General features: G+C 43.9%; 1 protein-coding gene across 6 annotated transcripts in view; it reads left to right on the top strand.

Annotated features, from left to right (window-relative positions):
- The window catches only part of RASAL3 (RAS protein activator like 3), a 68390-nt gene that overhangs the window by 18908 nt on the left and 35152 nt on the right, over positions 1–14330 (top strand). For 2 of the 6 annotated variants that reach the window (XM_061582643.1, XM_061582611.1), the window contains exons 1-2: positions 2814–2906; positions 5224–5647. In XM_061582643.1, coding sequence (XP_061438627.1) covers positions 5224–5647 — 424 coding nt within the window. In that variant the 5' untranslated portion in view covers positions 2814–2906. Of the gene's footprint in view, positions 1–1832; positions 1856–2813; positions 2907–4557; positions 4692–4780; positions 4993–5223; positions 5648–14330 lie in introns of those variants that run through there. The other 4 variants (XM_061582636.1, XM_061582623.1, XM_061582619.1 and 1 more) reach the window with 4 other exon arrangements.

Raw genomic sequence — 14330 nt, 5'->3', positions numbered from 1 at the left:
GGATGATTCCCGATTTTAAAGAGCAAATCGCATTTTTGCCGATATTGAAAGGAGCAGATTTAACCCGCGAAAATGCGTAACAGCGCGAGACATAATTTGGACGACCGAAAAATAATGAACACGCATAGTGGGCGTGTCACACATTTTGTAGTCGTCTGGATGAGCCCTAGGACTGAAGGATGCCCATCCAGCACCTACTCCAATGGAAGTAGGATTCCTGAAACTGGACCACAACAAACAACCATGGGAAGACCATGAGAGCTACAGACAAGCCATTGGGAAACTTTTGTATATCAGCACTGTTACCAGGCCAGATGTGGCGATAGCAGTGGGATACTTGTGTAGAAAAACCAGTTCACCAACCAAGAAGGACTGGGAAGCAATCAAGAGAGTGGCGAGATATCTGAAACCATGAAACTGAGGTTAGCAGCTACCTGAGATCCCAAATTAGTGGGATATGCAGATGCTGATTGAGCTGAAGACACTACAGATCGAAAATACACGAGTGGAAACATCTTCTACTATAGAGATTCCATGATCAGCTGGGCAAGTAAGAAATAAAAGACTGCAGCGCTCTCTTCCACAGAAGCAGAGTATGTTTCGCGTTCTGAAGCTAGCAGACAGTTGACATGGCTACTTGAACTGTTCAAAGATTTAGGCATCTCTATACCTGGGCCTGTTGTGATACATGAAGACAACCAAGTATGCATCAGACTCATGGAGTCACAAGGGGTGAGTTCAGGAACCAAGCACATAGACGTGAAGCACCATTTCATTAGAGATACCTACTGCAGAGCACTACTCAAGATGGAGTATTGTTCAACAGAAGACATGGCTGCTGACCCTCTGACAAAGGCATTGGGCAAAGTCAGATACTGCAAGCTGTGAGACAAGATGAACCTTGTGGGCTGAACCAAACACTCATTGAGAAGGGGTTGTGGGAAGTGGGGCAAGAGCAACTCCTGTTTGGGTTCTTTTGTTTGTATTCCAGAAGGAAAATAGAGTTAGGGTCTTTCAGATGACTAGGCTTGCCTACCTTTACCTGTGCTGTTCTCTCCTTAACTTCCTTCCATTGTAAACTGATATGTTCAGGGAAGATTATGTGCTCCTTCTTCCCTTGTCTTCTTTGACTGTCCGAAGAGAGAGGAGACATCTTTGTCGTTGCTCTCTCTCCTGAGCCATAAGGGCAATTCCCAAGCCTGGGCATTGCGCCTCCAACTTAGTTAGTTAGTTAGAACTAGGTATGCCTTTCCTATCTACTATGTATTTCTGTAAATAAAGTAGATTTTGTTATTTTACTGAGTCTTAAGTCTCAGTGAGTTAAATGCAGGTTAAAGCCTGTTTATTAGATAAATACACATACTGGGACATATGCAGCTCAGACTGCTGAATCACTGTGTATACATATTTCCATAACAATGTTGATGCTAATTGCCTGGAGTAAAACATTCCTGAATTTCACTTTTACAATTTTAACAAGAAAAATCTATGATGTCAAAAGTAAGACAATCTGGCCTACTGACAAAAGAAATGTCAGTCTGAAACTTTCTATGGCTAGGCTAGAAATTGATGCTACTGATAAAGAGTGAGAAAGAGACTAGTGAAACTCTGACCCAGGAGCAATACTGAAAATAATTAGCTTTTTTTAAAATGTCAGCACTACAGCGCTTTTAGAGGAAACAGAAGCAGAGCTATTTTGAGAAACCACAACAATTTAGGTAAATCATGCAGTGTGTTCAAATGGTGGGAAAATCTGTGTTTGATATTGAACTGAACTCATTTTGATGAATGTTTTAAGGGCAGCGTGGAGAAAAGCTTCAAGTGTTGGGTTAGACAGTCTCTGTTGTCATCAAAGGTACGTCTTGATGTATGGTGGTGGTAATGAGTCTTTTGTCTGCATTCTATAGCTGCTGTTAAAAGTGAAAGACCCTGCTCTTTGTGGCTGCTATCACTGGTGAAAACTGCTTGCTGCTTGGCAGGGCTTAATCTGGACCAGGGTTCCTCAGACCCGCTGCCAGGGGCATGTGTAGTAATGATCAGTAGCAGAGTGCATCAAAGAGAGCCTTTGTCTTACCAAACCGTTATGAGAGTCATCACCCATGTATTTGATATTAGAAAGAATGTTTCCAGACCAGAGGATGTGGTTTATAGGCATGTTTGAGCACCAGGCTTTGAGAAATGAAATTCTCTTTGGGTGGGCAGAGAACTCTGAATGGCTCCTTCTAGGGCTACTGTACAATATGAGTGTTACCTTGAACATCTGCCCCAAGTTATGATGCTATCTGCATGCTGATTGCAGCTACAGGAAGCTTGCTTCCTCACACCCTGCCAGAAGAACATGTTTAAGAACTTGGTGACTAAGAACTAGTGTGTGGGTTTGCTTTTTCCTCCTCCCTCCTAATCCCTTTTTGTTTTTCATCATGTCTTTTAGACTGTAAGCCCAAGGACAGGGATCATCTTATTGTTGATCTTTCTAAGCCGCTCTGAAAGCCTTTCCCCCCCTTTTTTTATTCCCTACAGAGCAGGGTAAAAACACTTTAAATAAATACAGATTTGATGCCCTCACAGGAGAAAGGGCTGATATGAAATGTGTATCCCCTTTTCTCTGATGGCACTGGCAGTGCGTATCAACCAGGTGAGAGGCTTGGCTTAGCTTGGTCCAAGCAGCCTGAGTCCATGTTTCAAAAACAAATGTGTACCTAATAGAGCAGACAGACAGGGGATGGCTTCAGCCACCCACATTGTAAGAGGCAGCCGTGGTGTTACTCAGGCAGGGTGAGGTGAGATTATTATCTTGCTGCCTGCAGATCACATGGGGACTTGCACAGGATGAGCAGGAGAGGAAATCAGTCAGACAGAGAGGTGGTGAAAGCAGGATGGGGTGAGAAGCACAGCAGGAAGCCAAGGTAACTGGACAGATAGTTCTGTGTCATGCTGGAAGGGGGACTGGTTATGGAGGGGTGTTGTAGACTTGAGGGATGAGGATGGGAAGTAAGAAAGGAAAGTTGGGACAGGAAGAAACACCTGTACACTCCTTTGCTGCAGCAGATCTGGCTGCTGATTGAGTAGAACCCCGGAGGAGGAAGGGAGGCGGGGGAAGGGATACCAGAATTTCCAGGGACCTCTGGGAAAAGCACAAGTCAAGGGTGGCCATAGGTGCAACTCCAGGACTGCAGTCCTTCTAGTAGTGCCGGGCACTGAGATGCCATAAACAAGCCACTTCTTTGCTCTCTGTGTCATCAGTTCTGGGAAGAAATGACATCCATGTGAAGGTCAATCTGGGTGTTCTCAAGGAGACACCTGGCAGGTTCCTAGGGCAGCAGGTGCTTCTGAGAGGAAGTGTAGACCCACTGTGTGACCTTGCTATGCTGGCCTTGACAGAAGATAATTTGCACTGCCTAAAGTAATCCGGAGGGTTACTCCCCCACTTTTTGCTGAGGAGGACTTATCCAGCTTCTCTGTCCATGGAGGAATATCTTTGGTTTGGGTTTAGAGCTTTAATGTACAACCAGAGATGCAGAAACCATTTCCAAGACGAAAAGCCTGCCACACTGCATGGTGGTTTGTGCTTCTCTATACCCAAAACCCACCTGTAATTTCCCTGATCTGACATGCAACATGTAGGGTCTCTCCAGACGGATTATTTTTTTGTGATTGAATTCTGCAAGATGTCATTGATGTAATAGTGCATTAGTGGTGGATTTATACTGGACCATCAACATATAAGTCTGCTTTAGTTGTTCTGCAATGCTTTCCCAATGTTACCACATTATTGCCATCTAGAGGGGGTACTCTTGCATGATAGTGCAACAAAGTAGGACACAAAACAACAACATTTGTGGTATTTGTGGTTACTGGATTTCAGCAAGAAACTATGGGACATGCACTGATTGAAAACAAAGCACCATGTCCACCCTGAAACTTTTTCAGGCACAAACAGTATGGAAAGTGGAATCGCAAATAATCACTCCGGTACCATCATGAGCACAGATACTCAGAAATGCACAATAAAAGGACAACTGGAGGGGCCCAAAGTCAGCCCAGCAAAGCACAATTGAGACTAAACAAAGTCCTGCACAAATAGGCCCTAAAACACTTCGCTCAGCAGATGTTACTTTCTCCTTTCATGGTTTAAAGGACTTATGCCAGACAAGCCCTCCTAGTTCCTGTGGGTCTCATATTTTGGCCTAAGTAATGTTGGACTCCTCTGCAGTAGTAAACCTCTTATAAACCCAGAAGGGGCTGTGAGATTGGCTACCTGGAACAAAGCAATCTTCACAGCAGGGAGGAGGGTAGGAAACAAGATGTTGGTACCCATAAATTCCTTCTCCTCTGAGCAACACTCAGCAATCCCTTCTCAGAGGCTGGAAATGTGCAAGGAGGTTGGGCAGCGTGGCTTCCCAACGCACAAGGGATGTGGTAGGACAGGTTCTGTGGGTCACAGCAGAGCTGGTTGCTCAAGAGGCAAACCCCACAGTGCCCCGCCCATGGTCCTCTGGAGCTAAGCCACAGTCTGCAAGGTTCGGAGAAGCACTGTGAACCATCTCTTGATGATTTCAGAAAAAGCAGATGGGCTCCAATGATAGTCCACTGTCAACTCCCAGGTTCTGCAAGTTTCAGGAAGCTTGGCTTGCAAGTTACAATTAGCAACTCTATGCAGTGCAAGCTCTTTCAACACAGGAAGTGCTTGGGTATGTGAATGACAGTGTGGGATGCAGTTGAGCTTGCCATCTTATTTTCTGTTCTGTTGTTAAAGACACAGGAGCCTTATTAAAGAAATGTTAGTAACCGAGATGCAGCTGGCACAGTTCAGTATCTTTCAGGAACAGAACACTCACCAGTGTTCCTTGAATTGACAGGGATGGAGTTTGGCTGTGTTGCTCCTACTTCAACACCCTCCTGCCACTAAAAAGGATAATTCCTTGGCAAAAAAAAATCCCATCTGGGTCTCAGGGAGGAGAGAGTGCATCTTTCCATAGCCCTGAGAAGCAGGTATCTCTTTGTTTTTCTTTGCTGCTCACGAGAGGTATTCCAGGTTATGTGCTTTTGATCAAATTGCCTAGACAGAAAGGGTATTAGGCAATTTAGCAAGAACCAGAGGGTAGGAAATCTGGACTCACTTCTAGTTTGACTGTGGTAGTGTCCCAGAAAAGTTAGATGGGATATGAGGGTCTTTTGCTGTTGTTTTCTGGAGGCCTTCATATTTGTTCCTTTGCTTTTCAGATGGAGGCCGCCCAGAAACACAGGTCCAGAACAGATACCCCATCCTTGCTGAGGTCCTACCGGTGGCAGATAGTTCAACAGTATGTGGAGAAGGAACCAGAATTGAGTCCTAATCATGCATCAGGGGGCGGCAGCAGGCGTAGAGGCAAGCTGCAGAAATGGAAGCGAGCACAAAGCCAGCCAGAGAGTGAACATCCTGAGCCTGGCCATGAACAGCCATCACCACCAGTGGCCCCCCAAGACAACAGAGCTGTTGCTAAGAGGTCTGTCTTCCAAAGGGCTTTCTCTACCCCAGCCAAGCTGCCAAAAGCTCAGGAGGGAAGCAGTAAGCTGAGTTTAAGGAAGTACCTGCGCTCCATGTCCCATCGGAGGAATCAGGATGGTACCCTCCAATCAGAAAGGGAAACTAAGGAAGTAAGCAAAGGTAAGACAACTCTCCCCAGGAGAAACTGTGTAATGGATTCACCTGGGCTGGTGCATTATTTTGTATTGAACAAGAGGAGCCTATGGTGGTAGTGGTGGGGTAGCTACATATAGCTGGTTCAAAGCCTAGTGTTGCTTAAAAATCATTCCCCATCTAGGAATGGGCAAATCTGTCAATTTTGGTTTCTCCCAGTTTCTCATTTTTTCCAGTCTTAAGTTCAGTTTTCCACATCTCCACATCAGTTTGAGAACGGGTTTTGAATAAAAAGTCCTCATGAAAATTGGCCAGCATTTTAGAGTGCATTTATCTAAATATGCACATGTTTACATGTAATTTGGCCTAATACACACATTTTTGCAATGCAATTTCCCCTAAAAAAAAGTATTTCTTAATGTTATTTTCACCAATATACGCATTCTTATGCAAACTTTACCCTGGCATATCCATTTTGTACACATTACTTGGCTGGAGAGTTGCATTGCGAAGTTCAGAGAAGCACAAATTTCAAGGATGGCTATTGTTTCAGAAAGTGCAAACTGAATGCAAGCTGAATCAAAATTCTCTCCCATACCCATCCCATCCTCTCTAATACGGAGTGTATTTCTGCAATCCCACTTCACATGCAAAATGTGGTGCCTTGTGCAGAATTCATTACCACCGGCTTTCCCTATTTTTCTTTTTGAAGTAGATTTCTACATTTGACTGAGATATGTTTTTATTTATTTATTTATTATTTGAATTATATCCCGCCCTTCCTCCCAGCAGGAGCCCAGGGTGGCATGTTTTGAAAACATGCAGGCAGTGACTGGTGAAATCCCAGGAGCCAGCACAGGAACAATGAGGAGCTGGTGCTTCAGTGCTCTGCATAACTCCTTGTCTTGCACCCACAGGAGTAGATTACATGCAAAACAAATACACTTAAAGTGCATATTTTATTAATACACAGAATTTGGATTGTTTTAACTGAGCTGACATTGCCTTGAACTGTTCTAACTGGCATTATTTATTATGCAAAAAGAACCAGAGGGGGGTAGATATTCTGGATTAATTTGTCTAGAATAAAATCAGACAACACTGTGCCTGTGCTGGCAGTGTCTTCCACTGTTTCTCAAAGGGTGAGGCTCTTAATTTCTCCAGGAACCCCTCTCTTTCTGACAATTTTGGGGAATAATAATGGTTGGTTTTAAGCCACAGTTTAGAAACTATTGTGCAATAAGTTAGCAGCTGTCTTTCAGGTTGCTGTGAAAAAGCAAATGGTGTGGTGATTGGTTGGGGAAGTAGTTAAGGTCTAGGAAAGGGCAAGTTCCCAGTCTTCACTGTATACTTGTGCCCCTTTTCAGTTTATGTTCAAAATCAAGTGGCAGGAGGTTCTTGTTTGCTGAAGAGAGACGGGAAGAGTGCAATCCAAAATAAAGACAAACTAATTGGGATCTAAAACAGATCTACTGTTAAGCTGAAACCAGTTTAGTCCTATTGACTGAAGTCAGTGGAGATCTTGATGCCTAAAATCATTTGACTTTATGAAATATGAAATGTGATTTTTGGTTTAATTCAGACTCTTGAGCTACAAATGAGAATCCATTTATGGTCTCTCCCCTCTCTTGATCCATTGCTTCCACCAACTGCTAATAACATTTGCTATTAACAAAAACAAAATGCACGGGTACAGGATGGGAAATACCCGGCTTAGCAGTAGTGCGTGTGAGAAGGACCTTGGTACTGTAGTGGATCGCAAGTTGAACATGACCCAGCAGTGTGATGCTGCGGCAAAAAAGGCAAACGCGGTTTTGGGCTGCATAAACAGAGCTATAGTTTCCAGGTCGAGGGAAGTAATAGTCCCACTATATTCATTCTGCATTAGTCAGGCCTCATCTGGAATACTGCGTTCAGTTCTGGGCGCCTCATTTTAAGAAAGATATAGACAAGTTAGAGCGGGTTCAGAAGAGGCCGATGAGGATGATAGCCGGTATGGAGAACAAGTCTCATGAGGAAAGGTTGAAGGAACTTGGCATGTTCAGTCTGGTGAAGAGAAGGCTGAGGGGTGACATGATTGCACTCTTTAAGTACCTGAAGGGCTGTCACATAGAGGAGGGTACAGATTTGTTCTCTGCTGCCCCAGAGGGTAGGACTAGGTCTAATGGTTTTAAGTTGCAGGAGCGTAGATTCAGATTGGACATTAGAAGGAACTTCTTGACAGTAAGGGCAGTTCGGCAATGGAACCGACTGCCTAGGGAGGTGGTGGGATCCCCTTCGCTGGATGTCTTCAAGCAGAGGCTGGACAGCTATCTGCGGGAGATGCTCTAGCTGTGGATTTCCTGCTGTGAGCAGGGGGTTGGACTCGATGGCCTACAAGGCCCCTTCCAACTCTAGGATTCTATGATTCTGTGGTTAAACTTATGTTTCAGGTATCTGTAACATGCCTCAGTTTTGTTTTTTGATTGGACTATCTAAGGCCCACATCAAAATATGCAAACTTCTTTGTTCTCCCAGTGTTGAAATGACAATCAGAGCAGCCACTTTCCTCACTTCGTTGAAAGGCCTTTCCCGGCATGAGTCAGTGTTATGCTCCATAAATCTGCACTTGTTTTCTGTTTGTTGTGTTCAACCCACACATCTTACCTCACAGTAGCACTTTTGTGGAATGTGATGGTGAAAGAGCTGGGTGTGGAGGGTGTATCTTGCATTTCTTATAACGCAGTTAGTGATGAGTGATGCAACCTCTCCCTTTGCTACTAAGACTACTACTTTGTCTTTTATTTTAGTTCATATTTTATTATTTGAGGTTTTTTAAAAAACAAAACAAATAAATCTGGGTTGCTTTTCTGTCCCACCTATAACCGTGTGTGTGTGAAAGGATATGGAGCTCATCTTTCCATAAAGGTCTCCTCCCCATAACATTGTATTGCATGGTCCTAGGTTATGGTCTGAAGGCACATGAGGCCACCACCTTACTGATTCCATCTTAGGTTCTATGATGAAAGAAAGGTGGGATATAAGTGTAATGAATAAATAAAATATTGTTAGCAAGACTGCTGACAAATGTACCAATCTGCATTTTTTTGCCATTGAATCAAGACTTTCCTGATCCGTGGATAATCCGATTAAAAAAAAAGGGGGGGGATCCAATATACATTGCACATTGCCCAACAGTGAATGAAGTAAAGCACATAGTGACATCATGCTTTTCTGGTTGTTTCTTAATATGTGCAGTTTATTGTGTGGTCTCTGTTGCCATACCCTCTGCTTCTATTTGGTCTTCATCTGAACATGACATAGTCATTTTGTTTCCATCAGCTCAAATGATGCAGAGTGGCTATTTACACACACACACACACACACAATGGAACCTCACTGTTCTGCTGATTTGGATATACTGTATGACGATGTCCTCTAGTACAATACTGTATGCAGTACCGAGGTTTTCGTTGTAAGACAGAACCCCTATAATGCGAGTGCATCCTTTGTCCCCGACTCCTGCATTATAATGAGGTTCTACCATGTATATATTACACACACACACCAAACTGTACATATAAAAAGAACTGTCTTAAAAATAAAAATTAGCCCTTTAATAAATAGGAATTGGTAAGTGTGGGCAATGGGAAACGATAGAAGAAAGAACAACTAAAACGCTTGCTGTCCCAATTCCCCTCCCACCAGCTATCCCTCCTTAAGAACATAAGAACATAAGAAGAGCCTGCTGGATCAGGCCAGTGGCCCATCTAGTCCAGCATCCTGTTCTCACAGTGGCCAACCAGGTGCCTGGGGGAAGCCCGCAAGCAGGACCCGAGTGCAAGAACACTCTCCCCTCCTGAGGCTTCCGGCAACTGGTTTTCAGAAGCATGCTGCCTCTGACTAGGGTGGCACAGCACAGCCATCATGGCTAGTAGCCATTGATAGCCCTGTCCTCCATGAATTTGTCTAATCTTCTTTTAAAGCCATCCAAGTTGGTGGCAGTTACTGCATCTTGTGGGAGCAAATTCCATAGTTTAACTATGCGCTGAGTGAAGAAGTACTTCCTTTTGTCTGTCCTGAATCTTCCAACATTCAGCTTCTTTGAATGTCCACGAGTTCTAGTATTATGAGAGAGGGAGAAGAACTTTTCTCTATCCACTTTCTCAATGCCATTCATAATTTTATACACTTCTATCATGTCTCCTCTGACCCGCCTTTTCTCTAAACTAAAAAGGCCCAAATGCTGCAACCTTTCCTCGTAAGGGAGTCGCTCCATCCCCTTGATCATTCTGGTTGCCCTCTTCTGAACCTTTTCCAACTCTATAATATCCTTTCTGAGATGAGGCGACCAGAACTGTACACAGTATTCCAAATGCGGCCGCACCATAGATTTATACAACGGCATGATGATATCGGCTGTTTTATTTTCAATACCTTTCCTAATTATCGCTAGCATGGAATTTGCCTTTTTCACAGCTGCCGCACACTGGGTCGACATTTTCATCGTGCTGTCCACTACAACCCCGAGGTCTCTCTCCTGGTCGGTCACCGCCAGTTCAGACCCCATGAGCGTATATGTGAAATGAAGATTTTTTGCTCCAATATGCATAATTTTACACTTGTTTATATTGAATTGCATTTGCCATTTTTCCGCCCATTCACTCAGTTTGGAGAGGTCTTTTTGGAGCTCTTCACAATCCCTTTTTGTTTTAACAACTCTGAACAATTTAGTGTCGTCAGCAAACTTGGCCACTTCACTGCTCACTCCTAATTCTAGGTCATTAATGAACAAGTTGAAAAGTACAGGTCCCAATACCGATCCTTGAGGGACTCCACTTTCTACAGCCCTCCATTGGGAGAACTGTCCATTTATTCCTACTCTCTGCTTTCTGCTTCTTAACCAATTCCTTATCCACAAGAGGATCTCTCCTCTTATTCCATGACTGCTAAGCTTCCTCAGAAGTCTTTGGTGAGGTACCTTGTCAAACGCTTTTTGAAAGTCTAAGTACACTATGTCCACTGGATCACCTCTATCTATATGCTTGTTGACACTCTCAAAGAATTCTAATAGGTTACTGAGACAGGACTTTCCCTTGCAGAAGCCATGCTGGCTCTGCTTCAGCAAGGCTTGTTCTTCTATGTGCTTAGTTAATCTAGCTTTAATCATACTTTCTACCAGTTTTCCAGGGACAGAAGTTAAGCTAACTGGCCTGTAATTTCCGGGATCCCCTCTGGATCCCTTTTTGAAGATTGGCGTTACATTTGCCACTTTCCAGTCCTCAGGCACGGAGGAGGACCCGAGGGACAAGTTACATATTTTAGTTAGCAGATCAGCAATTTCACATTTCAGTTCTTTGAGAACTCTCGGGTGGATGCCATCCGGGCCCGGTGATTTGTCAGTTTTTATATTGTCCATTAAGCCTAGAACTTCCTCTCTCGTTACCACTATTTGTCTCAGTTCCTCAGAATCCCTTCCTGCAAATGTTAGTTCAGGTTCAGGGATCTGCCCTATATCTTCCACTGTGAAGACTGATGCAAAGAATTCATTTAGCTTCTCTGCAATCTCCTTATCGTTCTTTAGTACACCTTTGACTCCCTTATCATCCAAGGGTCCAATCGCCTCCCTACATGGTCTCCTGCTTTGAATGTATTTATAGAATTTTTTGTTGTTGGTTTTTATGTTCTTAGCAATGTGCTCCTCAAATTCTTTTTTAGCATCCCTTATTGTCTTCTTGCATTTCTTTTGCCAGAGTTTGTGTTCTTTTTTATTTTCTTCATTCGGACAAGACTTCCATTTTCTGAAGGAAGACTTTTTGCCTCTAAGAGTTTCCTTGACTTTGCTCGTTAACCATGCTGGCATCTTCTTGGCCCTGGCGGTACCTTTTCTGATCTGCGGTATGCACTCCAGTTGAGCTTCTAATAGAGTGTTTTTAAACAACTTCCAAGCATTTTCGAGTGATGTGACCCTCTGGACTTTGTTTTTCAGCTTTCTTTTTACCAATCCCCTCATTTTTGTGAAGTTTCCTCTTTTGAAGTCAAATGTGACCGTGTTGGATTTTCTTGGCAATTGGCCAGTTACATGTATGTTTAATTTAATAGCACTGTGGTCACTGCTCCCAATTGGTTCAACAACACTTACATCTCGCACCAGGTCCCGGTCCCCACTGAGGATTAAGTCCAGGGTTGCCGTCCCTCTGGTCGGTTCCATGACCAACTGGTCTAGGGAATAGTCATTTAGAATATCTAGAAACTTTGCTTCTTTGTCATGACTGGAACACATATGCGGCCAGTCTATGTCCGGGTAGTTGAAGTCACCCATTACTACCACATTTCCTAGTTTGGATGCTTCCTCAATTTCATATCTCATCTCAAGGTCTCCCTGAGCATTTTGATCAGGGGGACGATAGATCGTTCCCAGTATTAAGTCCCTCCTGGGGCATGGTATCACCACCCACAACGATTCTGTGGAGGAGTCTGCCTCTTTTGGGGTTTTGAGCTTGCTGGATTCAATGCCTTCTTTCACATATAGAGCGACTCCGCCACCAATACGTCCTTCCCTGTCTTGTCTTTGCTGTATACGTGTGTGCACGAGCGGACAGACACACAGAAAATATACTGTGTCTTTCACTTTTATTGTAATTCATAAGTTCTGCACAAATCTGATCCTGTTTGTAAGAGCTGCTGAAGGCAACCTTCTCTGAGCTGCTGTGTGAGCGTCTGAGCTGGGAGGGAGAGTGTGGAGATCAGAGGCTTCCATGCCTCCTCACATCTGGCTATTCTTTGCCCTGTTGAGGTGTTCCTCGGTGGGCTGCTCTTCTCTCCATAGCGGGGTGCATTGCTGCTGCTGGTGAGGGGAAAGGTCGGAAGGTGGTGCTCTGTTGCTGCTCAGTTGGGCACTCCCACCTTGAGAGCTGCCTTTTCACACTTCTCCACAGGTGGGCAGGGGACTGTGGCCTCACACCACCCACCAGTGTGTGTGTGGGGGGGGATTGGTTGCCTAAGGGACTTGTACAGCCCTTCCTTTTCCTGCTTCTGTGGGAAATGAACCTCTTGTTTTGTGTGTGGGGGTCTTGCCCTTGTGAAAGTTCTCTGAAGTGCACACATATATTGTTATTTTTGATACAGCTGCTTTGCACAAAACAAAGCAGCTGTTTAAAATATTTTAAAAATTGGCCTATAACCACATATAAATTGCCACCTGTGCTCATCATGCCTTGGCTGGGTGTGTGTAATCCATGCCATCAAGCCCAAAGAATCAAACTCCCATCATCCTTAACCATTGACCAGTAACCATCAGGCTGATAGGAGTTGGAATTCCAACATCTGGAGGGCCACAGTGTCTCCATCTATCCATTATATATCAAGATCCAGAATATCTTTGTCACTTTTTGCTCTCTGAGATGCCAAGTATGGCCCATTTCCTTCTGTTTTTGCTAATATGATTTTCCTTCTTTGCCATCTTCCATTAAATTTTCTTCACTTAGGCAAAATGCTTCTTCAATGCTGGTGTATAGAAGAGAAAGTTTCCACGGATGTGGTCATCTGCACAACTATTAAAGTTGCAGGAGTCCTGTTTTCTTTTACATCTGGCCACTGTAGATAAACGAGCAGTGTTGAAACAGATCCACTACCTCAAGCCTAGAAATGGTTCTATGGTTCTCTGGGCTGGGTGACTACCTGCTGCAATTCTGTGCAAGCATAGAGAAAACAAGCAGAACTGGGGTTCCTGAGGGCCAAGCTTGTGTAGTGATCAGTGAATCAGACTATCGTCAAAGAGACCTAGTTTCAAATAAATGTAGAGCTCATAACAATATGTTTCTACTCATCATTAGAGATGTGTTGCAAAGCATGTAGCCAGTGTCTTTAGAAGTGGTTAGTGATGGGCAGCAGGGTGGTGGAGGCTCTGTACTTTCTCTTTCAATGAGACTTTTAAGTAAAGACTTTATCCCAGCCTGGGTCTGCTCTGGAATTGCTTTTTAAGAGGTTTATAGAGATTTTAAAATATATATATATGTTTTTAAGATGTTTTTAGTATTTTGTCTCTTGTTTGCTGCCCTGGGCTCCTTCTGGGAGGAAGGGCGGCATCGAACTTTAACTAATTAATAATAATAATACTTTGCACAGCCATGATTCCTCTTTCATGGTCTCATGATCACAACCCTATGAGACATCCCTCCTGCCACTCACTTACCCATCTCACTGGGCTGGTTCACATGATGATTTAATGTGAGATAGGCGCTACTTGCATCCCCTTTTAATTCGCAGGATTGCAGGCAAAGGGAGGGTGTATTGCTGCTTTTCCCTTTAAATCCGAATTAAACCAACCCACTGAAAATGCGAAAAGTAAAGGAAAAACCATCTCTGCTTCACTGTGCTCCTCCCATCACTTGTCACTTTCAGATACTCCCCCTTTCTCCACCCACTAAACTCTATGAATTTCATTTTATTTCCGGTGGCTCAAACAGCCACTTCCGACTCGCTCTGTCCTCCCTCATCGGGAGGAAGTGATTTGTTATTGGCGCTTACTACTACTACTGTCACTGACACTGTTCTTTCTTTTAAAAAAAAAACTTCGGTACAGTTTGAACTCTTTCCACCCAAACTCCCTTGGACTTTGCAAAAGTGAAGCTGGGCTATGAAGTGTGTGGCAGAGTCATTGTCAGTGCCCTGGGGCAATAGAAATGGGGCAGCCCAGAATCATAACAACTAACAACTTCGGCAGCTGCAC

The sequence above is a fragment of the Rhineura floridana genome, chromosome 1 (genome assembly GCF_030035675.1).
Source record: "Rhineura floridana isolate rRhiFlo1 chromosome 1, rRhiFlo1.hap2, whole genome shotgun sequence".
NCBI classification, from domain to species: domain Eukaryota; kingdom Metazoa; phylum Chordata; class Lepidosauria; order Squamata; family Rhineuridae; genus Rhineura; species Rhineura floridana.
The sequence above is the reverse complement of the archived record's forward strand: the minus strand, read 5'-3'. Positions and strand labels throughout refer to the sequence as shown.